The sequence below is a fragment of the Microcebus murinus genome, chromosome 2 (assembly GCF_040939455.1).
Source record: "Microcebus murinus isolate Inina chromosome 2, M.murinus_Inina_mat1.0, whole genome shotgun sequence".
Taxonomy (NCBI): Eukaryota; Metazoa; Chordata; class Mammalia; order Primates; family Cheirogaleidae; genus Microcebus; species Microcebus murinus.
Window position 1 is genome coordinate 68,800,998 of NC_134105.1, and position 26,718 is coordinate 68,827,715.

Sequence of the window (26,718 nt, forward strand, 5' to 3'; positions counted from 1 at the left end):
AGTGAAGCTATATCAACCTATTGTCAAAAAAATAGCAAACCAGCATCATTCTTTGATAATATAATTTACTACTAATATTAGAACAGTAACTCTTCCTCAATCTTAATATCAACATCTGGATAATCCCAAAGTAGAAGACTTCTCTATAAAACACTAAGAAGGTGGAACTATGACAAGTCTGAGTTTAAAAGGGTGATCACTAGTGCACAATGTTTACATGAGGCTTATTAGTACCTTCATGTATAAAAGTGAGCATTGTGATCATATATTTTTAATATTTTACTTAAACAGTTACATTTAACATGGTCAAGTAATTTTAATGATTGTGATGACAAAGTTTATCTAAAACACTTTTGACTTATTTCCTATGTTGAAAAATCAAAAATTGGAGTGTGTAGAGTGGTATGGAAACTGGCCAATAGTGCTTATTCAAAAATATGATAATGAGGATGGTGAGTGCAATTGCTATGAAGGATGAATGATTTCAGAAAGCAAGGTGGACCATCACAATGTACTCACAGGACTACCATCAAGACCAGCAGGGCCTCTGTCTCCAAAGTCACCTGGAAAACCCTGGCACAGGGAAAAAGGAAGAATGCTGTTAAAGCTAACTTATATAAAGAATTCATTTTTTTGCTGTATTTTCTAATAAAAAATTTAGTAATGGAAAATATTTATTTCCTAGCCCCTTAACTTATAATGCAACAACTACTTGCACTGTTTGCATAATACTTTATTAATTTTAATTATCATATTTCTAAATTTTATAAAAATTATTTTACTTGTCACATAATATATACAGAAAGTTAAGCTGGAGAAGAAATTTGTTCATTATTACATACAGAACCACTGAATGAGAGGGAACATAACCAAGATTCTGGCTGACCAGTCTCAAGTTATCTCTGCTCTTTTACACTATTCCTATACCCACCAACACAGAGAATAAAATAGCTAATATTCTTAAGCACTTACCATGTACTAAGGATTTTACATACTTAATTATATATGCAGACTTCATATTATCTTCACAACAAGTCTAGTCATTGGGTACTAATATCTTCATGTTGCAATAAGGACATTAAAGCACAGAGAAGGAACGTCACTTGCACAAGGTTAGACCACTAGAGATGAGTAGGTCTGAGATTTGAATGGAGGCAGTCTGATTCCAGAGCCCATGCTCTTTCTACCATGCTACACTGAATATTTTAAATCATCATTCCAAGATATAACATGTAAAACAAAAAGTCCTTTAAGTACAATTTTCTTGGAGAAAGGTATAATACACAGAAATAGTACAAACATAAAATGTGGTGAAAATTAAAGTGTCCCAAATGCCTGCTGAGAATTCTACACTGTAAGACTATGAAGGATAGCAAAGTAACAAACTTTCTCATTATAAAATAACTCAATACTCAACTACTCTTAGTTTAAATACTAAAGTTTTTCTCTAAAGATCATTCCTCAAACTTTAAAGCTCACCTTTAAAAGCCTATTTATAAAATAGTTTATAAGACATACTATTATAAATATTTTCATAATATTCATTTATAAAAATTCATAAGAATAACAAAAGTATATCATTAGATCATTATAATCTATTTAGGCAAGCCAGTATTAAATATTACTGTTAACAAAATGTAACAGATAACCAAAAATCACTGGATCCCCAGTGCAAGTAGGAATGGGTTAAATTTAAAAGACAGTTTAACAATGGCAAAAATGTATAATGTTTCTAATAATAAAAATGGAAAAAGGTATAATGTTTCTAAAACATAGTTAACCCATACTAGAAGCACAGTTTCTCTTATTCTGTAATCAGAGGATAATGTAAAAACCATCTGTGTAGTCAAACATATTGTAGCCATACCTCCTTCAAAGTCAGTTGAAATTCAAGTAGGAACTTGCTTCCTTGGAAGTCAAATTCTGTTGTCAACTAGCTTATAAATCCACAATACATCATTCTATTCAAGATGACCTAATATGGATATTTGAAAGTATTTATGATGCACAGGTAATGGAAAAAGAAGAGGAAAAATACTGTAATAAATCTAAATCATTAGAGATGATTGATATTTTTAGATAGATCCTAAGTAGGTTTTCCAGAAACCGCAGTGAAATAACAAAGAATGGGGGACACATTGCATGATTCCATTAATGTGAAATATCCAGAATAGGCGAATCCATAGACATATGAAGTAGATTAGTGGTTGCCTAGGGCTGGTGATGTGGGGGAGAAATGGAGAATGACTGACTGCTGATGAGGATGGAATTTTTTTTCAGAGTGAGGAAAATATTCTAAAATTAGATAGTATGATGGCTATAGAACTCTGAATATATAAAAACCCACCAAATTATACACTTTAAAGGGGTGAATTTTATGGTATGTGAATTATATTTTAATAAGTTTCTTAAAAAAGAAATTATTAATCAGTGTGAACAAGGTACAGGATTGCTGAAAACATCCTTAAGGATTCACTTAGGATTCCTAGAGGATTTGCTATTAGGGACTTAATTCCCTCTCCCTTAGCTACCCTAAACCAGTGGGAGGAGCTGCTCACCAGCTCAGCTTCCCACAAAATTAGTGATTTCTCCCCACCTGAGAGAGGGAAGCAAGAAAGAACTATGATCAACTCTTTATTTATCACAAACCTGTATTTTCTACAACCAGCATAAAAATAATAAAATATCTGTTAATTTCAACTTCCTGTGCTTCTGGTAGTTCAACATGTATAAGCATTAGCTGTTCATCTTGACTTTGCCCCTGAAACAATTTAGTTAAGCTGAGTAATACCTACTTTTAAAATTTTTATGTATTGTTTCTCCTCTCACTTTACTACCTATTAAACAATTTGTTTCATTTTAAATTCTCCGTTCTAAATGTAATTTATTTTATTTTTATCCTTCTTACATGTTGATGATCATTGTATTATTGATGTTTGAAATAATTTCTACTAAATATAAATACTTTATTGTTTAAGTGATACAAAGCATCATTATATTGGGCTATATGTAAGACACATAATATTTTTTTAAAGAACATTATGCCAATGTTTTATATTGTTGAATATTTCATTGTTTGCTTGCAATTTATTCGGTTGTTTCAGTTCTAGTAACTACATGCATATTGTGTTTTTTTTTTTTTAAATACAGCTAATGTACTATATTCTTTTAATAAAGAACCAATAGCCATGTAGCTTCATGGATAAAAAATGATCTTGAAGATTGATAGTAAAATATGGAACAGTATTGACAAAATACTTTGCCTTTGATCTTAGAATACAGAAGACAGTTTCTACAGTTTCTTTCTCCACTTGAAAGAATTTGTGCAAAATGAAATACTATACTTTCTGTCATATTTGCCTAGTAGAAAATTATAATCATAAATTTAAATCAAACTGTGCTTTCCTAAAAATACTTTCATACTACCAAATGGCCATTTTCCAGGATTATCATCCAACAGAGATAGGAAAGATCCAGAGTCTTTGCCTTTCCTTGCCTAATTTGCCAATCTCACGAATGTACTCTTCATCTTCTAATGGGTATGCCAGAGTTGCACTGTATATAGTTCTCCTTTTCATATTCAGATCATTTTGATCAGTCATAAAATATTATGTTATAAAGAATGGTGTTTCAGGGGTTTCATCTAATCTTTTACAGTTGTGAATAATTTTCTTGCTCATGTCCACTGATCAGTGTGGTGGATAGACTGTAAGGTAATCTCAAATGATTCCCACCTCCTATTGTTCACCCTTTTGTATGATATCTTCCCATTGACTAAGGGTAGTAACTATGACTTGCTTCATTTAATACATAGCAAAGGTGATGGGATGTCACTGTCATGATTATGTTATACTTTGTAAGACTGTCTTAGCAGCCTGGAACTGGGAGGTTCCCTTGTGAGTTTGATAAAGTAAGCAGCTTTGTTGGAGAAGTCCATATGGTAAGAAATCGTGGGTGACCTCTGGGAACTGTGGCTATTCTATTGGATCTGAGGATAGTCTATAGCCAAGAGTCAGCAAAAATCCAGGACCCTTAGTTCTACAACCTCAAGAAAATAAATTCTTTCCACAACCTGAATAAATCTGGAGCTGAACTCTTCCCCAGCCAAGCCTCCAGTTGATAAAGGTAGCTCAGCTGATACTTTGATTGTAGCCTTATGACCTGAGCAAAAGACTTAAGTGATACCTGGATACCTGACCATGAACTTGTGAGATATAAATGGGTGTTGTTTTAATCTGCTAAGTTCGTGGTATTTGTTATGTAGCAACAGAAATAGAAAAGTAATTTGGCAATCAAATCTTTTTAAATAGAAAATGAGAAAGTCTTATTTGCAATTTTTACTGTAGGTAATGCTCAATATAAGTCTACTGCCATGGTTTCTAGTTTTTTTTTATTTCAAGAAAATACGAGAGTACAAACATTTTGGTTGCATTTTATATCTTTCCTTCTCCCTAGCAAGAGTTAGAGGTATGCCCCTCCTCTCCACAGTGCTCACCACATCCCTCAGATGTGGGTCTACCCCCACAAACCCCAAATCTCTGGTGGACACCACCACCATTTGAGCACCACAGTGTTAATCAGTTAGTACCAATTTGATGGTGAGAACATGTGGAGCCCATTCTTCCAATCTTGTGTCACCTCACTTCGGATAATGGGCTCAAGTTCAATCCAGGATAATATAAGCGGTGCTAGCTCACCGTCATTTCTTAAAATTGAGTAATATTCTATTGTAAACATATACCAAATTTTAATAATCCACTAATGAACTGATGAGAACTTGGGCTGTTTCCACGTCCTTACAATAGTGAATTGTGCTGCTATAAATATTCGGGAGCAGATGTCTTTATTATAGAATGCCTTATGCTCTTTTGGGTAGATGCCTAATAATGCTATTGCTGGATCAAATGGTATTTCTATTTTTAGCTCTTTGCGGTATCTCCAAATTCTTATCCTTAAAGGTTGCACTAATTTGCAGTCCCACCAGCAGTGTAAGAGTGTTCCTGTCTCTCCACATCCTCACCGGCATTTGTTATTTTGGGATTTTTGGATAGAGGCCAATCTCACTGGGGTTATGTGGTATCTCATTGTGGTTTTGATTTGCATTTCTCTAATGATTAGAGATGTTGAGCATTTTTTTATATGTTTGCTGGCCATTATTCTGTTTTCTTTGGAAAAGTTTATGTTCACTTCTGTTACCCATTTCTTGATGGGGTTGTTTGATTTTTTTCTTGTTAATTCTTTTGAGTTCTAGATAGATTCTTGTTATCAGACCTTTATCAGAAGCGTAGAGAGCAAATATTTTCTCCCATTCTGTAGGTTGTCTATTTGCTCTAATGACAGTTTCCTTGGTTGTGCAGAAGCTTTTTAATTTGATCAGATCCCATTTGTTTACCTTTGTTACTGAGGTAATTGCTTTGGGGGTCTCAATATCTTTAAAATGTCAATTTTACCTAAAGTGATCTACAGAATAAATGCAATCCCCATCAAAGTACCATCATCATTCTTTACAGATTTAGAAAAAATAATTCTTCACTTTGTATGGAACCAGAAAAGACCTTGGATAGCCAAAGCAATCTTAAATAAAAAGAACAAACTGGGAGGTATCAGTCTTCCTGACTTCAAGCTATACTATAAAGCAATAATAATTAAATCAGCCTGGGATTGGCACAAGACCAGAGGCATTGATCTTTGCAACAGGACTGAGATTCCGGAGATGAAACCATCTGCATATGGTAATCTAATCTTTAATAAAGCAAACAAAAATATACACTGGGGAAAAGGATCTCTTTTCAATAAATGGTGCTGGGAAAACTAGATAGCTACATGCAGAAGAATGAATCTGGATCCCTACACCTCTCACCTCTCACAAAAATCCACTCAAGATGGATAACAGACTTAAACCTAAGGCATGAAACCTTAAGAATCCTAGAAGAAGATGTTGGGAAGAACCTTTCAGACATCGGCCTAGGCAAAGAACTCTTGAAGAAGACCCACAAAGCAATCATTGCAGCAACAAAAATAGTTTTTAAAAATTTAAGTAGATCACCTCTTTGAATATTTTCTAAGGTTGTCTATTTTCTATTGCAAATTATAATTGATAATAAAATTTAAATATATCAAAATTTTGTATTTACTTTTTAAAACTTTAACTTAATCTTATTAAATATCTATATTTTAAAAACTTTTTCATTCTAGCACTTCATGTCCAGCTAGGTGTCAATATAAAAATTTTATCATGTTTCATAAATTTTGTGTCTATACCCATGTAAATATAAATTTGATAATAATGTGACTTGTTTAATAGTGCAAAATGCTTCTCAGGCTCCAAATGCAACTGTTGAAAATATCGCACTAATTCTACTACCTCTAAAACCATGAATAAGAACAAAAAGAAGAGCCAAAAAATAGAAGCTGTGAAACAATATTTCATCATTCAAGATTCTATTACATTCATACTGAGAAAAAATGAGATAATTTATCTTTTCTCCTACCTAAGTGCTTCCACTTGCTTGTTCAAATCCCCACCACAATCTTAAAGTTTCTGTCTCCAATGGTACCACCTACAAACCTTCACAACATTCAGACATGAAGACACAGGTAAGAGAGGTACAGAAGAATTTCTTTTGAGACCTAAACATTATTAAGCTCTGGTAGCCAGCCTCAATGATGGACCCCAGTGATCCTTGCTTGCTGGTATTCATGCTCTTGTATAGTCCCCTCTCATCTTTAATTATAGCTGGCCTACATGACCAAAAGAATATAGAAGCGACAATGTGTGATTTCTGAGGTTAGGTCATGAAAGACACTGCAGCTTCCATCTTACTTTTATGGACCACTCACTGAGGGAAGCCAAAGCCATGTTTTGAAGACACTCAAGCAACCCTGTGGAGAGGTTCCCATGAGGAGGAACTGAGGTCTCCCGCTCAACAACTAGCACCAACTTGGCCATTCAGTGAAGTAAGCCACCTTAAATGCAGATCCTCCACCTCCAGTCAAGCCTTCAGTTGACTGTAGCCCTAGCCAAAATCTGGACTATAACCTCAAGAGTAACAGAACTGCCCAACTAAACCACTACCAAATTCCTGATCCATAGAAACTATAAAAAATATATATATATTATTGTTTTAAACCACAAACTTGGAATAATTTGTTTTATAGCAACAGATAAATAATACAGAGTAACAGGAGTGGATGTCTAGAATTATAAGGCATGCAATGTCAGTGCTAAGTGCTGGATCCTGAGTGACAGAGACACACAACTGTTTTTTAAAACATTTACAGTATTTGTGATACACAGAGCCCTCTGAAGTACACTCCCCACAGCAAGTTTCTCTCTTGCCTAATGATGTTACTGTTATCAAAAATGGCAGTCATCAAATACTAAGACCAAAAGATGTATATTACTTGAAGCTCTGACTCTGGTAGGGCAAGGGCAATATACATAACCTAAACATTTGTACACTCATAATATGCTGAAATTAAAAAAAAAGGCAAAGAGCATCACCAAAAAAAAGACATATATTAGACTTAATATGCCTGAATACATAGTGATATTAATAGTTTAGATCGCTCATAGATACTATATTTGTTAGTATATTTAGATATCTTTAAACAATGGAAATCTTCTTGTTTAGGGTGTCTAGCAAAAGGATTATTTTCCTAGCTCTACAAAGAAATTACAAAAATAACACGTATAAAATAATTAATAAAATACAAGAACCAAAATAACCATAAAATGGTTACAATGACTATATTTACAGAATTTTTAAAAATAGCGGCTGGTGCAGTAGGTCATGTCTTTAATCCTAGCACTTCTGGAGGTTAAGGCAGCAGGATGACTTGAGCCCAGGAGTTCAAGACCAGCCTGAGCAACATAGTGAGATCCTGTCTTTACAAAACATAGAAAAAATTAGCCAGGTGTGGTGGCACGTGTCTGAAGTCCTAGCTGCTTGGGAGGCTGAGGCAGGCAGATCACTTGAGCCCAGGACTTTGAGGCTGCAGTGAGCTATGATGACACCACTGCACTCTAGCCCAGGCAACAGAGTGAGACCCTGTTGCAGAAAAAAAAAAAAAAAAAAAAAAGGAAATTTTAAAAATAAAAGCTACACAAAAAGTCCTCTGAATAATGTATTTTGTTCTTTCTATGGTAAGGTTTAGAAACAACATATTTAATCTAAAGTAGAGATAAAAAATTATCATAGAAGTTTTGATAGATGCTAAGCAGGCATTACTGATGAAAGAAATAAATATTTTTCTGAGACTAAGCATTGACATGTAAAATCAGATTCATTTTTCTAGGATTAGAAACACTACAATAAACCCTAGAAGTTACCTTTATACAATCTACATATGAATACACATTACCAGGAAATACTTATATTTTAAAAATCCTTCAAAAATGAAACACAATCATTGTAGGAAAAGGCTAGAGTGTGAAGTATTCTGTGTTGACCCAGTCTCTGTGCCTTTCTTTCTCACAGCTAGGACAATTTCATCTACACTCCAAAGGTCAATCCATCCTCATAGTTTAGATTTATTCTAAGCTTCAGTAGAAATGTGAGTAGTTCTAGCCCAATTCTTGGAGATTTAGCATCAACGCAGGCTTAGTGCTAATCTGGGCCCCAGTTCTCAGATTCAAGTGCCTGTCTTATTCTTAGATTGGTTACCATCTTCTACCCCAGTTCTTAGAATTGACACTTGCCTTTTTTTGGTGTCTCAAAACCAGATATGGTACACAACATCATGTTCTATCCCTCAGTGATAAGGGCCCCACCTTATTCTTGCCATTTTCCCTCTCAGAGACTATAGTCCCCAAACCCAAGCCAGGCCTAACTGCCAAATATGTACTCACACTTCTGAGTACATATATTCTAAATTTCTGATTTTGATAACCTACAAGGCTGTCTGGGTTTCCCCTTATGTTATCCACAATGAAAATAACTGGCTGCCTAAGTTTCTAGCCTCCGGTCTCACATCTCTATGAAATCATGCTCTGCCTAGACTTCCTCCAAATCATCAGATGTAGTTCACTGGGTGTCCCTCTTAATGCCTATCCCAACGTGTGGGTGGGGCTAATTGAAATTCCTGGAATCTTCCATACATCTTGATATACTATAGATAAATACAGCTACTACAGACTATGCCCAGTAAAGTAGAATCCAGAAAATACATTTTTTCCTGAAAGAAGCAGACTCACTTAAAAAGTAATGACAATTTTTCAGAATGCTCTAGCAACAGTAGCACTTTCTTTATGATCTAATTAACTGCATCCTTTTCCTAAAACAAAGAAAACACTCCCACTAAATTCTCCATGAAATGTTTGTATCTGAGACACTACTATGCAATATGTATTTAAGACAGTCATGGGCTAAGGCTAAAAAGTAACAGATGTCAAACGGAAGAATTAATACTCTGAAATTCTAACACTGGAATTAGAAGCCAAAATATAGTTTACTTGAAATAAACTATTTTAGTAGAAAGATATATGGGAAAAGAGGAGGAGGCACTCCTTTCTATAGTTAGAAAGGTAAACATCTCTCTGAAGCCTGGGTGCCTTGAGGGTGTTATTTTGCCCACCATTCTAAGGCTGTGATATTTTTATCTTCATAGGAAAAAAACTGGGGTGAGAACAGTTTTGCTCTTTGTCACACTTTAAATATATTGTGATTTAATTATTTATAATCTATTCCTATAAGGTCTGAGAAAACTCCTTGAAAAACATCCATATTTCAACAACAGTTTTCTAGGTATTGTTGAGAGTAAATCCCTTCTCCAATTTCATGTTTGTCTTCCATTCTGGCAAGTTAGTTCTGGCGTAAGTTTTTTAGGTCTTTGGAGCCATATAAATTTGCCTGGCTAACTTAGTACAACGGAGAGACTGATTAAATCAAGCTGGCAGCCCTGTAAATTCTTTTTTAAAGAACTATAGCATTTCTTGACTACAGCACTACAGAATGAAGTTTGAAAACCTTACACTAAAAAGGAAGCGACTTGATATTAGGTATAATATAAGAAATCTGAAGTTATCAAATACATATATATCCTCGCTCCCTGTCTCCCTATTTTTTAAAAACAGGACTCTTCTTTTCTATTATGAATCACAGGATGGCTTTATGCTTTTAAAGAATCTGGCTCACATCAGATATGTTCCAAGAAGCTTCTCAAATAAAGACAGTCAAGCATGTTAAATACAACAGTAGTTCTTGGCATTGAAAGATTCCTGACCAATAAAGATTGGTTTTATCTGAGGTCTCTAGAGAATGAACTTTAGTTGAACTCAAATATCCACAGGTACAGAACAAAAGGATGGATTAATAATAGCGTCTTGGGCTTCTCCACCTTCAAAGGTTAGTTTTACTGAAGGCACCTACAGCCCCAAGGGTGTCTTCTAATATTAATTGGAAATAAGGATTTTGATCCAATTATGACAAGTAGGGAGTGCACTAGGGAAGTAGAGGGAGAGGTAAGAACTATAATACCTTGATATCAAAAGCATGAGTACACACATAAATTGACTAATATGTAACTGTGATTACACGAGGTCTTTAAAAATAAAGACCTGGCATGCTTAGTAAGTACCTTTTGCTAAGACCCTGAAATCAAGAACAGATTATAACACAAGCAAGAAAAATGTATCTCAAATGCCAACAATCTAAGACCAAGGAACAAATGAATTTAATACAACTATTTTTTAATAATCTTTGACTCTAAAATATACCAAACTCCCAACACACATAATATTCTGGAATTAAAAAATATATATACCAAACTCCTAACAAAAACAGTTCTCCTATTTGAAATCAATGGTCTTGGTTGAACAACAAACAAAATACATTGTGTTACAAATATCAACATAATCTGTAAACACGGAATGTTTTATTTTGGGGAAAAAGAATTTTGGGGGAAGTAAGATTTAAATGGAAATAACTTTTAACACATTTTAATGCAGACATCAAATTTGAAAATACCAATATGATGCTAAATAATAAATAATCATCTCTTTCTCAAAAATAATTACCTCTTGAATAACCAAAATAATATATCATTTAAAAATATGTTCATTTCAATAGCATTCATAAAGTATTTAAACTGTCTAGAAGTACCTCTTACTCATAAGTCTATAATTTCATTTAAAAAAAACAGACACCACTAAGTTTGTTCAGAACAACTTAATTCCATGCTTAGTATTTTCTCAGGGAATAAGTAATCATTTGGTTAGTACTATGAGCATGTGATTTATACCAACATTTTCTCAAATCTAAGATTAGTAATGTTACTAACTCATCAGACCATTTTGGATAAGACTTTTACTCCTCTACATTTCTGTGCTATACGTATAAATGATATGATGCCAATTAATATTTTTGCAAACTATTCATATCAAACATGGTACTTTAGTACACAGCTGAGAACCTAACTAAGTAGTCCAAAAAAACTTACCCTTATTAGTATTCAGAAAGACCTGAACTCAGATTTTGAAGTTTTCATGCCTATTACTTTCTCTATATTGACTGTCAGAGTATTTCATATCATACATAATACAGAAAGTTAAATAATTTATTTTACCAATTTCTGGCCTTAATTTAAGAGACTTTAAATATCTAAGCATAAAATGTCACATAAAACATGCAGATTTCTCTAAGAATAGTTACTACTGTTCTATAAATTATATGTCCTAAGTATTTAAAATGGAATCATTCTCTATGTTCATAAGACTCAGTACTTCCAGCTACTTAAAATTTGAGGAAACAAGTTCATTTAAAACCCATAATGAAAACTTTAAAATAATTAAACAGGAATCACAGTTGTAACAAAGTATATCTTCTAATAGTATTCTACTAATGATAGTACATGAAATAATACGGGATCTACACAGCAGTACTATAATGATACATCAACACAAACTTCTAAATAGCTCTTAAACTAGCAGAAAATTGAAAGTAACATCCTTTGACATATGCATAGCCAAAAGTTTCTTAGATATTGGCATGTTCAGATTTTAGCATTTCCAGGTTTCTATCATATTCTGTCAAATGTATAGGTATCTGCCATCTATTTTATGGTAGCCTGGAATCCATTAGTTCTGCTTCTATATTTGACAACAAGTAGTACACATAATTTAATAAATCACCAGTAAAACATGGCCATATTCATATTTTACACACCTAATATTTACTATATCAAAGAGAGTGGAAATATTATCAAAAAGATATTTTCCTCTTAAATAACTGTGCTACTCATGGAATTTTAATCATATAAATCGCACTACAAGAATGTTGAGTTACATAATATATTTTTAATATTATTTTATTCATAATAAACAGAAAGAATAAGGGTGAGCATTTACACACAGAGTAACATTCTGTAACAGTCTCTGAGGTCAGCCTTGGCATAATTTGACTTGTGGCTATAAATGTATCTTACTCTAAGTACTCATATTTTCCTTATAAATATGGCCAAATCATTTTGTGGTAAAAACAAGAAAAAGTACATATAGCATACATGCATATTACAACACCAGAATGATTTTCTTTTATAAACATGAGTTAGGAAAAATGTAATACATATGTTTTTCAAATATAATTTTTTTAGGGATCCAAATCTACTACAAATGCATACATTTTTAAAGCCCTAAAACTTCGCAAATTTTATAATATAAAAAACAGTGCAATCAAAGGGCCCAGTAATCATTTCATTCACTATTTTTCCATAGTTTTCTTAAACTCCCCTGTTGATTTCAGTAAAATAAAATCCTGTTGGATAATTTTATTAATTCCCTATGGAGTAAGAAACCAAAAGTTGTCTATATATTTCTCTGGATAATTTTATAATTCACTATGGAACAGGAAATTAGAAATTACCTATACATTGCCAAAGCCAAGATCAAGTTAATATGTATATAAAAGCTGCCGTAATAATGGCAATTTCCACCAAGGAAATTGGTGGTTACCTAAGTGATATATAACAGAGAATTTGAGAAAACACTGAATTTGCTCACCAATGTCTAAAATTCCACCACTGCAGATTATTTTATATTAGGACTCTCTCACTTAAAATAATTACTAAAAGGTAAGGTAGCATTTTAAGCATTGGAAGTAATTTATATATTATTGTAAATGATTTTCTTAGTTCTTTTATTGGCAGCATACTTTGGTAAGAGGAAGATGGAAAAAAATTAGAAGATACAGAACAGAGAGAACACTTATAAAGAAGATAACCTTCATCATCTGTCAATTTTGAAAAGGTCCAGATCTGCATATTTATATTAGAAATTTTATACATAATAAATAGAGAGGTATTTCTGTTGGGGAATGTGTCTGAGGGCTAAAACAAAGAAACAGCATACTAATGGATTCAAGTATAATAGAGCATAATTAAACAAGGTGGCATACAAATATTTAGCAAGTGCTTAAGAATAACAAAATGGTGATGATGATAATGGTGATGGTGGTTTCTATTGTTACAATTGTTATAAGACTAACTTTAAAGTTCAACATAAATGCAGGAGAGCAATATTTGGCTTGCTTTGTATTTCTTGACAGTTTGGTAAGTTTATCTTAATACATAAAAATCTCTAAAGTGAATCTAAAATAATTTTATCACATTTTGGCCAAATGTCATGTAAAAACAAGTCATGCCTCTTCTAAGCAGTATGAGTAGAAGACAGCAGAAATCTTTAAGGAGTAAGGAAAAGGATTCTAGACTTAAATTCTAAGTAGCTGTGCTCAATTCTTGATTTTACCACTTAATAACTATGATTCTGCACAAGTCTGTTAATATCTCTGAGCCTCACTTTCCACACTTATATACATTTAATGGTGACTTTAATTCCTACTCTAATCTACCTTCAAGGAATATTACAAAGTTCAATGGATAAAATGTTTTCAAATGATTTGAATATTCTGGTGTGATCTATAATCCTCTAGCCTTTCATTATGATTTTATTCAGGTAAACCTCAATTTTAGAAAAGCTGTTACCAAAAACTCAATTTTTCTCCTCATAAACTGTAGAACACAGAACAGAATGTCTTACCCTAAAAAGTGTGCTTAAATAGTAATAAAAACACAAGTAGAAAGCAGGTACCAAATTAGTTATACTAACTCAGCCAGGGTAACGTGAGGATGCTTCTCTGGACCACACTTTTCTCATTTGTTAAATAATGGGACGTTGGATGACATCAAAATTTCCTCCTATCTCTGAAATTATTATATTACCTACTAAAATTTACTTTCCTTGATTTTTTAAACTTGAAATATAAGAATCTATAGCAAACTAGTCTCTGAGTTAACAGCTGAAGCAGGCATTTTAAAAACCTTTAGAATATGAGGTTGAATTTCTATCTGGTCATGTAAGAAAAGGTTGGATAATGCTGCTATTAGAGTTTTAAGTTGTTCATGCATTTTCTGTGACATTTCAGCTCCTTTCCATGGAGAAAAGGGTTTCTTCCACTGATATAGTAAAAGGGTTAGAAGTGTTAAATTTAGAGTTATTTTTAAATCTAAATTTTCCTTTATATTCTCTCAAGAATTATTTGATATACTGTCCAAGTGGCAAAATTTAAACTCTGTTAAATGGATAAGAACAACAGCAAAAGGAAAAAACACCTTAATTTTTAATAGGTAAGCAATAAACACATAATTAGATTATATTGCTCTAAAATAAACCTCTAAAAACAAGAATTGAGTTACCTGTCTTCCCTTAAGTCCCTTCTTTCCACGGATCCCAGGAATGCCCTAGAATATAGAAAAGTCATAAAAATTTATTGAATTAATTAATTAGATACTACAGAGCTTTATTCTCAAATATCAATTAATGAAGTATGTCAAAAACAGAAATAAATTGTTCTACAAACTGGTGTGATATTCAGAAAAGCTTCACTATATTAATTTCACTGAAGCAGTATCTTTCTTTCTTTAAAACAAAATTCTGATTTTATTCAGGTATCCATCCATCTGTATTTCCAAATGGGATCCTGGCATTCTCCTGGCAATAGTACTTTGTCCATTGGTGGGCATACTACTATCATAAATATATCACTTTAGGAATAATATTTGAAGGAAATGGACTTACCCTTTCTCCTTCAGGTCCCAATTTTCCTGCTTCTCCAGGAGAACCAATAAAACCCTAAAAGCAAGAAAAGAATCTTTATATTATTTCATTTGAATATTTACCTCAATAAGTAATTCTGAATAGAAGTACTTCAAGTTTTAATTGAAATAGGTTAACCAAGAGAGAACACTGGAATTCAACAGAAAAGTGACAGGAAATACCTAAAGCAAGAAGGGGTAAGGAAGCAAGGCCCCCTGCTCAGCTGGGAGCAGAGAGAGACTCTCAAATATGGGGAAAAGGTAAGCGACAGACGCTCAGTAGTCTACATTCCCATTGTGGTCTATTGGAATCCTAGCCACGGGAGAGCCTCTCTACCCTTGCCAGCCATGAAACTAACATAGGTAGCTGCAATGGCACTGCCACAGGGAGGCTGGGTCCCACAAACTTGCTGAGACCTACGTAGCAATGGCAAGGCACCATTTTAGAGCCCTACCCCCAACAGACTGCACTGCCCTATAGTCCAGTGGCACCAGGGCTGAGGACCAAGAAAAGCAAAGGCTGCTGCCCTTGGGCTGCTGCCCTTGCATAGGTGTGAAAGACATTGGGCTATTATGTACCCAGAGGTGAGGCATGAGAGAGGAACTTGCACAGAGGCTCAGGCATGAACACTGCAGGGGTTGAAGTAGTGTGAGTAGCACATGTGTTCTTCACACACCAACCTTGGCTCCCGTCACTGGAGATGGCACCAATCTCTCCAGTGGAAGGCCAGGAGTGTCCACTGCCATCCCCCAACTAAGCATTCCACAGGTGGTCTGGGGATCACCCCACCCCTACCTACCATGGCTAGTACCTATACACACCATCAGGGCACATAAGGACAAGCCCAGTTGCTCTGACTTTGCTAACCCTGATGCCAGAGCGGCAGAGAGGATATTTTCCAGCCTAGTCCACTACTCTTGGCATCTGAACACTACTCCTGGGGGCCTAAGGTTGGGCCCACCTACCTGGCAACCGTCATAGCTGACACCTACCTACATGCCAGGTTGCATGGAAACTGGCCCATCCAGTGCATCACAACCAATGCCAACACCAGCATACAACACTCAGGACCCAGATGGTCATCCTGTCATTGTCACTGCCATCACCCATGCCACAACGGATGCTCAGAGGATTAAAAACCAGCCAACCAGCCTGGCTCACTAATGCCACTACCAGCATCTAGTAAGCCACCAGGAGGCCTAAGAATTGGCCCATCCAAACTTGTTAACATTAATGCCAGTGTAAGCTGCCCTGGGGACCAAGGACAGGCATGCTCAGAACACTGCTGCCACCACTGGGGCAACCAACATCATGCATACATCTTCAGAAGAATGTCCTCCCCTGTGAAAGCAAATTCAAAAAATTGGAAGACGTGACTGTTAGATCAGATATGCAGGTAACTTAAGGACATAGGAAACATGAAAAAGCAAGAAAATATGATACCTTCAAAGGAACACAATAATCTTCCAGCAGCAGATCCCAATCAAAAGAAATTTAAGAACTTCCTGAAAAAGAATTCAAATTATTGATTCTAAAGAAGCTATTAGAGAATTCTGAAAAACAATACAAAGAAATCAGGAAAACCACTCAGGATATGAATAAGAAATTTATCAAAGATATAGATATTATATAAAAAAAGAACCAAACAGAAATTCTAAACTGAAGAGTTCATTGAATAAAACATAAAATACATTTTAAAGTTTCAACAATAGACAAGATCAAGCAGAAGGAAGAATCTCAGAAAGTGAAAACAGGTCTTTTGAAATAACTAAATGAGATAAAAAAAATTTAAAAAGAATATTTAAAAATGAGCAAAGCCTTTGTGACATATGAGACACCATAAAGTAATAAAATATTTAAATTTGGGAGGTACCAGAGGGTAAAGAGAAATCAAAAGGTTTAGAAAACCTATTTAACAAAATAAGAGATAAAACTTCCCATTTCTAGCAAGAGATTTATACATAGAGATACAGGAAGCTTTGAGATCACGCAAATAATACAATGTAAAATGGTCTTCTTCATAGCACATTATAGTCTTTCTATAGTCTTTCTAAAGTCAAAGACAAAATTCTAAAAATGGCAAGAGAAAACCATATAGTCATAAAGAAAGCCCCATCAGATTAATAGCAGATTTCTCAGCAGAAAACTTATATGCCAGGAGAATATGAGATGATGTGTTCAAAGAGTTAAAAGAAAAAAACTTCCAGGCAAGAATACAATATCCAGAAAAATTATTCCTCATATATGAAAGAGAAATAAAATCATTTCTAATAAGCAAAAGCTGAGGGAATTTGTCACTACTAGACATGCTTTACAAGAAATGCTCAAGGGAGTCTTAAACCTGTAAGCAAAAGAGTGACATTTACGATCAGAAAAACATATGAAATTATAAAACTCACTGGTAGAGCAAAAGCACAAATAAAAAAGAAAAAGGATTCAAATGTTTCAACTATAGAAAACCACAAGATCATGACAATGACAATAAGAGAAAAGAAATAAAGAATACACAAAACAATGAGAAAACAATTAACAATATGGCAGGAACAAAATTTTATAAATCAGTAATAACTTTGAATGTAAATGGATTAAATTTTCCACTTACAAGATACTGACTGGCTGAATGGATTAAAAAAAAACAACATGATTCAACTATATGGTTGCCTACAAAAAATGCACTCACCTGTAAAGATGCACATAGACTATAAGAAAATTGATGGAAAAGAATATTGCATGCAAATGGAAACCAAAAGTGAGTAAGAGTAGTTACATTTTTATATCAGATAAAATAGACCTTAAGTCAAAAGCAGTAAAGAGAGTCAAAGGAGGTCATTATATAATGAAAAAGGAATCAATTCAACAAGAGGATATGAAAAGTCTAAATATATATGCAACCAACATGAGAGCACCCAGGTTCATAAAGTAAATATTACTAGATCTAAAAAAAGAGAGAGACTCTGATACAATAATAGTAGAGGATTTCAATATCCCACTCTCAGCATTAGCCAGATCGTCTAGACAGAAAATCAACAGAGAAACACTGAATTTGAATTGGACTTTAGGCCAAATAGACCTAACAGATATTTACAGAATATTTTATCTAGCAACTATAGAATACACATTCTTCTCATCAGCAGATAGAGCATTCTCTAAGAATGACCATATATCAGGCCACAAAACAAGGCTCAACAAATTTTAAAAATTCAAACTCATATAAAGTATATTCTCAGACCATAATAGAATAAAACTAGAAGTCAATACCAAGAGGAACATTGGAAAATGTACAAACGCATGAAAATTAAACAACATGTACCCGAATAACTATCAGATAAAGAAATGAAAAATAGAAATCAAAAAATTTCTTGAAACAAATGAAAATGGAAACACAACATACCAAAACCTGAACAATACAATAAAAGCAGTATAATAAAGTTGATAACAATAAATGCTTACAGCAAAAAAGTAGCAAGATTTCAAATGAACAATCTAAGGATGCACTTCAAGGAAGAAGAAAAGCAAGAACAAACCAAACCCAAAATTGGCAAAAGGAAAGAAAAAATAAAGATCAGAGCAGAACTAAATGAAATAGATATTAAAAAAAAAAAATATATATATATATATATATATACACACACACACACACATAAAGGATCAATGAAATGAAAATTTGGTTCTTTGAAAAGATAAACAATATCAACAAACCACTAGCGAGATTAGCCATGAAGAGAGATGACACAAATAAAATAAGAAATGAAAAAGGAGACATTACAGCAGATATCACAGAAACACAAAATCATCAGAGACTATTATGAACAACAAGAAAGCCTAGAGGAAATGGAAAAAATCCTGGAAACACACAACTTACCAAGATTGAATCAGAAAGAAATAGAAAACACGAACAGACAGATAATATGTAGCAAGACTGACTCAGTAATAAAAAATCTCCCAACAAAGAAAAGCCCAGTACCTGATGGATTCATTGTGGAATTCTACCAAATATATAAAATAGAACTAATACTCATCCTTCTGAAACTATTCCAAAAAAGTGAAGAAGAGGCAATCCTCCTTGACACATTTTAAAAAGCCAATATTACCCCGATACCAAAACCAGACAAAGACAGACCAAAAAGAGAAAACTTCAGGCCAATATCCCTGATGAACATTAACACGAAAATCCTCAACAAAATAATAGCAAACCAAATTCATTAGCACATCAAAGAGATAAATACACCATGACCAAGTGGGATTTATCTCAGGGATGCAAGGATAGTTTAACATATGCAACTCAATCACATCAACAGAATGAAGGACAAAAAACATGTGATTAACTCAATAGATACAGAAAAAATATTCAATAAAATCCAGCATCTCTTCATGATAAAAACTCTCAGCAAACTAGGCAACCTTAAAATAATAACCATCATATATGACAAACCCACAGCTAACATCATACTGAATGGAGAAAAGCTAAAAGCCTTTCCTCTAAGAACTAGAACTAGACAAGGATACTCACTTTACCCATTCCTCTTCAGTATAATCTGAAAGTCCTAGCCAGAGCAATTAGGCAAGAGAAAGAAATAAAGGCATAAAGATCATAAAAGAAGTCCAATAGTTCTTCTTTGTAGATAGCATGATCTTATATTTAGCAAAACCAAATATTCCACAAAAAACTCTTAGAGCTAATAAACAAATACAGTAAAGTTGTAGGATACAAAAGCAATATAAAAAATCAGTAGCATTTCTATACATCAATAATGAAATTGCCAAAAAGAATCATGAAGGCAATTCCATTTATAATAACTACAAAAATTATAAAATACCTATGAATAAATATCATCAAGGAGGTAAAAGATCTCTGTAGGAAAAACTACAAAACACTGATGGAAATAACTGAAGAAGTTACAAACAAATGGAAAATAATTCTATACTCATAGAATAGAAGATTTAATATTGTTAAAATGACCACACTGCCCAAAGAAATCTACAGATTGAATGCAATTCCTATCAAAATACCAAAGTCATTTTTCACAGAAACAGAAAAAAAATCCTAAAATTCATAAAGAACCAGAATAGACAAAACAATCTTAAGCACACTATCTGACTTCAAAATATATTATAATGTATGCCATATAAAACAGCCTGGTATTGGTATAAAATTAGACACATAAATCAGTGGAACAGAATAGAGCATCCAGAAATAAACCCACACGTTTACAACCAGCTGATTATCCACAAAAGTGCCAAGAACATACACTGGATTTCCCCACCCTCTTCAATCAATGGTGCTGGGAAAATTGGATATCTATATGCAGAAGAATGTAACTGGACCCCCATCTATTTTTGATATACAAAAATCAACTCAAGATTGATTAAAGACTTTAAAATAAGACCAAAAACTATAAAAAACACTAACAGAAAATACAGGGAAAACACTTCAGGAAATTAGTGTAGGAAAAGATTTTATGGCTATGACTTCAAAAGCATAAATAACTAAAACAAAAATAGACAAATGAGATTATATTAAACTACAAAGCTTCCACATGGCAAAGAAAACAATCTATAGAGTGAAAAGACAACCTGTTGAATGGAAGGAAATATTTGCAACCTATCCATCTGACAAAGGACTAATACCCAGAATCTACAAGGAACTCAAACAACTCAACAATTTAAAAAATCCCATTAAAAAGTGGGAGCAGCATCAATTTATGAGTGGAAAAAGAAAATGTCGTGTGTGTGTACACACACACACACAATGGAGTAGTGGAAAAAGAAAATGTGGTATACATATATACCATGTAGTATTACTCAGCCATAAAAAGGAATAAAATAATGTCATTTACAGCAAGTTTGGTGGAACTGGAGAACATTATCCTAAGTCAAGTATCCCAAGAATGGAAAAACAAACACCACATGTTCTCATTAACAAGTGGAAGCTAAATTATGGGTATTGCATGGTCATAATGTGGTATGAGGCAGTGTTTCCCAACCTTTTTGGCACCAGGGACCTGTTTCATGGAAGACAATTTTTCCCTGGACTGGGGGAGAGGGGATGGTTTTGGGATGATTCAAGCACATTACATTTATTGTATACTTTATTTCTATTATTATACATTATAATATATAATGAAATAATTATGCAACTCACCATAATGCAGAATCAGTGGGAGCCCTGAGCTTAGTTTCCCACCCAGGGGTGATGGGAGACAGTGACACCTGAAGTGTGTTGCTTATGTCCAGTCTACTCCATAATCTAATTTTGCTATCACTGCAGAAAACCCTGCTTCACAAAAACAGGATGATGGAAATGGAAGCAGGCTTTTCAGAGCTTTTGTCGAAATCTCAGGATCTTCCACCTTGACTTTAATACAGAACATATGGAGATCTGAAATGGTCCCAAACATACTTTTATGGCCACCATCAATTGCAGTCTCAAGCAGTTGATTCTCTTCTAGCATAGACAAAGTTGATTCATCTGGCTTATTCACAAATGGGTTGTGGATCCATTCCTTCCCAGTTCGGGGCTCTGTTGTGGTTGGGAAGTAATGCTTCAACTCTTTTGAAAGCTGAAATAGGTGATCATGCACCAGCTGGGAAAAAGAAGGCCTGGCTCAGTCACTTTCAGAATCTCTACTAATGTTTGAAACATGTCAAAAAACCAGTGTTCCCTTGGTGCCCCCATAATTCCAGTTTGGCTTTGAATGCAGCCACTTTATCTGCCAACTTGAACACAGTTGTTGTTCTCCCCTGAAGTGACAGATTGAGTTTACTGAGCAGGTTGAATATGTCACAAATAAGCGAGTTTTGTGACCCATTCTGTGTCACTGAAATGTGCTGCCATTGGTGACTATTTTTCTTTTTCTTTTTGTTGTTGGGGGGTAGATAGAGTCTCACTCTGTTGCCCTGGATAGAGTGCAATGGTGTCATAGTAGCTCACTGCAGCCTCAAACTCCTGGGTTCAAGTGATCCTCCTGCCTCAGCCTCCCTAGTAGCTGGGAATATAGTCATGTGCCGCAATGCCCAGCTATAATTTTTCTATTTTTAGTAGAGATGGTTCTCTTTTGCTCAGGCTATTCTTGAACTCCTGACCTCAAGCAATCTTCCTGCCTCAGCCTCCCAGAGTACTAGGATTACAGGACTGAACCAGCACACCCACCGTGACTGTTTTTCTAAAAGAAATCTCTGGAGTAACTTTCATAACTCAAAATCTCTGGCCAGTGATCTACCTTTAGAAAGCTATCTCACTTCTGTGTATAAGACATGTGTTCTCTGTGTCCATCTCCTCACAGAGCTGCATGAACAGATATGAGTTAAGGGCATGTACTTTAATGTGGTTGATAATTTTAATTACATCCTGCAAAGCATTGTTTAGTGCAGGTGACGTTTGTCGGCTAGCCAGCTTTTCTCTATGGATGCCACAGTACATAGACTCATGTTCAGAAGTGAAACCAGAAAGCTGTCTAGTCATGGCAGCCACTCCACTAGTGCATACACAGACACAAAATGACCAATTCAGTTTTCCTAATATGTAAACATTCAAAGACTTGAATAGTTATGCAGCTGTGGTGTTGGTTGGCAACAAAAGTATACATAACACATCCTCATGCACATCCTCCTAGGAAGTATATTAGGCAAAAACAAGCATTGTTGCCTGTTGTCAACATTGGTAGACTTGTCAACATTGGTAGACTCATCAAACTGGACTGTATAACACAGTGACTCATCAATCCCCTCTAACCATTATGCCTCAATATCTTCCACAATTTCATCAATTCATCTAGGTATGGTGTTAGCCAAAGGAGAAATATGTGCCACCTTTGAACCACAGCCTCTTCTAAAAATTCACGGCAAATGTCCTTAGCAGCAGGCAAGATCAACTCTTCACCAACAGTAAAGGGCTTCTTAGCTTTAGCAATGTGATTAACCATTAAGAACGATGCCCTCAGTGCAGACACATTTGATGAAGTGGTGGCCTTCAAAAATTGCTTCTGTTCTTCATGTTCACAATTTTTTCTTTTGAAAAACTCCAAAGGCTTGTGTTTTAATTCAGAGTGCTTGATCTCCACATGGTTAGGGTTTTGATATGAATCTGTAAGCCACTGATTTATTATGGTCTCTGTGCAGTCAAATCTCTCTGCTAATGATACTCTGTATTTGCATCCACTCCCCAGCGCTAGCATCACCACTTCAATTCCACCTCAGATCATCAGACATTAGATTCTCATAAGGAGTGTGTAACCTAGACCCTTGCACATGCAGTTTACAGTAGGGATCGTGCTCCTATGAGAATCTAATGCTGCAGCTGATATGAGAGGAAGTCAGGTGGTGATGTGCTCTATTGGGAGCAGCTATAAATAAGCTTTGCTCATTCGCTCACTGTTTTGTAACAAGATAGCAGCTTCTAATGAAGCTGGCAGCAGTCAACTTACTAAAGAAGTCATTAGGTGGAGAATTAGGAAAGAGATTCAGCAACAAATAAAAATAAGAGTAGCCCAACCTGTGTATGATCTAGTTCCACAAAATGTATATCAGATTATAGCCTATAGGAGGGGGTTGGTTTTATTTTGCTTGTTACTGTTTTCTTTTGGGGGGGCATGGTGATCTGGAAATCTTTCATAACAGTGTATGGCTGTCAGATTAATTCATTCAACAAATATTGTATATATATAATGCACTAGGCACTGCTCTAGGTCCTGGGAATAAAGAATAAAGCAGGGCTGGCTGAAGCCCTCAGGGTGTTCAGGTTCTCACCTGGGAGACCAGACTGACAGCTAAACAGATATCACAAAACAGCCCTTTTCCTCCTACCCCCAACCACCCAAGAGCTTGAGAGACCATTTAAAGGGCACCTAACAAATTGTTGGAAAGGTTTCTTAGTAAGGAGGATATTTAAACTTAGGGGTGGGAAACCTGCTGCCTCAAGGCCACATGTGGCCCTTCAGATCCCCAAGTAAGGGCCCTCAACCAAATCCAAACTTCACAGAACAAATCCTTCTACTAAAAGGATTTGTTCTGTAAAATTTGGATTCAGTCAAAAGGCCATGCTCAAGGATCCAGAAGGCCACATGTGGCCCCCAAACTTCAGGTCCCTTAGTCCTTAATGTGGCTAGAGTTAGCCAAGTGAGCCAGATTGGGATGGGGGAAGGAACTCTAGGTGAGGATGCAGAGGTGAAAGGAGGAGAGGGGCTCAGTTGCCTGCAGCTATTTGATTTGTCAAGCATAGAAGTGATATGTGCCCTGCCATGCACACACTGTTAGGAGTGGAAAGTGGCAGATTTTTTAGGATATGAAAACAAACTCTTAGAGATAATGACTTAGGCTTAAAGACAACAAGTTGAGTCCCAGGTGTTTAACTGAACAAAACAAAGAGGACAGTTACGCTGTCAGTTTTCTTTAAAGGGGCAATTATGTGCTGTGAGCTTATTTTCTTTTACTCTCTGTTTGACAGTTTATCTTTCTCTGTAAGCTACTTTATTAACAAGGTCACCCTATCAGTAACCACTAATAGAAATATAGAAAATAGTAAATTTGGGTTTGGTAAAAAGAGAATGAGTTTTGTTAGACATTTTGAATTTGTGGTTACGATGAGACATTCAAATGTAATTATCTTAGCAGGGAATTGAAGATATGGGATTTACAGAGAGAGTTCACATAGAGATAAAAGATTTGAGGGACAGAGACATCTGAAGCAGTAAAGGTAGACTAGAGCTCTGAAGAGCAAATAAAGAGAAAAATTATCACCAAGGTTGAAATAGAGGTGGTAGAAGAAGTAAAGATTTTTGGACATAGAGAAAACCACAGTACAAAAGAATGTGAAGTAGAAATACAGGAGGCCATTTTACTAATTTCTAAATAAAGTCCACTTATTTTGAATCAAAGAATGGACAACTTTTCAGAGTAAATGCTTCCATAATAATAAACACTAAAGAATTCAGGCATTTGAAAAGTAAATGTCATTTGAACACCCATAGCAGAATTATTCCCAATTATCAAAAAGTGGAAGCAACCTAAATGTTCAACAGATAAATAGATAAACAAAATGTTGTATACACATACAATGGAATATTATTGAGCCTTAAAAATGAAGGAATTTTGACACATACTATTACATGAATGAACCTTGAAGACAACTATGCTAAGCCAATCACAGAGGAACAGATATTATATTATTTCACTTATGTGAAGTACTTAGAGGAGTCAAATTAATAGAGACATAAAATAGAATGGTGGTTGCCAGAAGTTGGAGGTGGGAGAGTGGGAGATGGAAGTTGCTTATTGGGTAAAGATTTCTGTTTGGAAAGAGGAAAAAGTTTTCAAGATGGATGGTGATAATGGTTGTACAACAATGTGAATGTACTTAATGCTACTGACTGTACACTTAAAAGGAAAATTTTATGTTATGTATATTTTACCATAATTTTTTTCTCAAAAAAGAAAAAAGCAAATGTCTCAGGAATCATTTCTATGTTCTATAATAAGAACTTTGGTAGAGATTTAGTTCCTGAGTATGGAAGCTGGTTAAGTATAGCCATACTAAGAGGAATATTTTTCTTTGAATAAGAACACCTAAAATTCCCTTATGTTCTATAGACTGTATGAAAAGGCAAAAAAATAGAATTAGTTCCCTTATATTTCACTTTAATACAGTGTAATAATTATAACTTGCTTACTTAAAAGCTAAGCATCTTGGCCAGGCGCTGTGGCTCACGCCTGTAATCCTAGCTCTTGGGAGGCCGAGGCGGGCGGATTGCTCAAGGTCAGGAGTTCAAAACCAGCCTGAGCAAGAGCGAGACCCCGTCTCTACTATAAATAGAAAGAAATTAATTGGCCAACTGATATATATATAAAAAAATTAGCCGGGCATGGTGGCACATGCCTGTAGTCCCAGCTACTCGGGAGGCTGAGGCAGAAGGATCACTCAAGCCCAGGAGTTTGAGGTTGCTGTGAGCTAGGCTGACGCCACGGCACTCACTCTAGCCTGGACAACAAAGTGAGACTCTGTCTCAAAAAAAAAAAAAAAAAAAAAAGCTAAGCATCTTGAGAATGGGAAATGTTTCTTTTAAAATGAGCATACGAAAATATTTCTGATACTAAAGCATTTAGGATTATGATGACAAGCTGCCTGCATTTTCAGAGTCATCAGTTACAGATGACTTCAAATGTAATCAGCTAATTTTGTTTTAATATATCCAAACAGGAGTTTGGGTTGTAAATAAAAGAAACAGACACTACAACTGCTGTATACTTATCAGTGAACTAGATAATGAACTGCGAACGCAAGAGGTAAAGTCAGACCTCTACTCAACATAGCCTGCACAGGGCATAAACACAACATTTTACAATTAGAGATTTTAAAGGCAACAATGCTATGAGTAATTACTTGGAGTAATTACTTACAAATAAAATGTCAACAGTACCAATAAAGAAATCAAGCAAGGCTTAGTCATTCTTAAAATAGCACCACTAACTGCAGTTTAGTATGTAATGAAACAAAGAACATAAAAAAATAACAATACCACATATGCTTTTACTTTATGGAGGGAAGGCTGTAGATCCAGTTAGAAGCAATTTCATGTCACCAGCAGGACCACTAAAGGATCAAGAGAGGTCCTATACACACTTTTACTTTTTGAGGT

At 34.8% G+C, this 26,718-nt stretch overlaps 1 protein-coding gene across 1 annotated transcript in view; it reads right to left on the reverse strand.

Annotated features, from left to right (window-relative positions):
* COL24A1 (collagen type XXIV alpha 1 chain) overlaps window positions 1–26,718 on the reverse strand; it is a 279,723-nt gene that overhangs the window by 207,963 nt on the left and 45,042 nt on the right. Inside the window, exons 10-12 of the mRNA XM_076010342.1 lie at window positions 15,071–15,124; window positions 14,689–14,733; window positions 520–573 (exon numbers count right to left, since the gene is read on the reverse strand). Coding sequence (XP_075866457.1) covers window positions 520–573; window positions 14,689–14,733; window positions 15,071–15,124 — 153 coding nt within the window. The remainder of the gene's footprint in view (window positions 1–519; window positions 574–14,688; window positions 14,734–15,070; window positions 15,125–26,718) is intronic.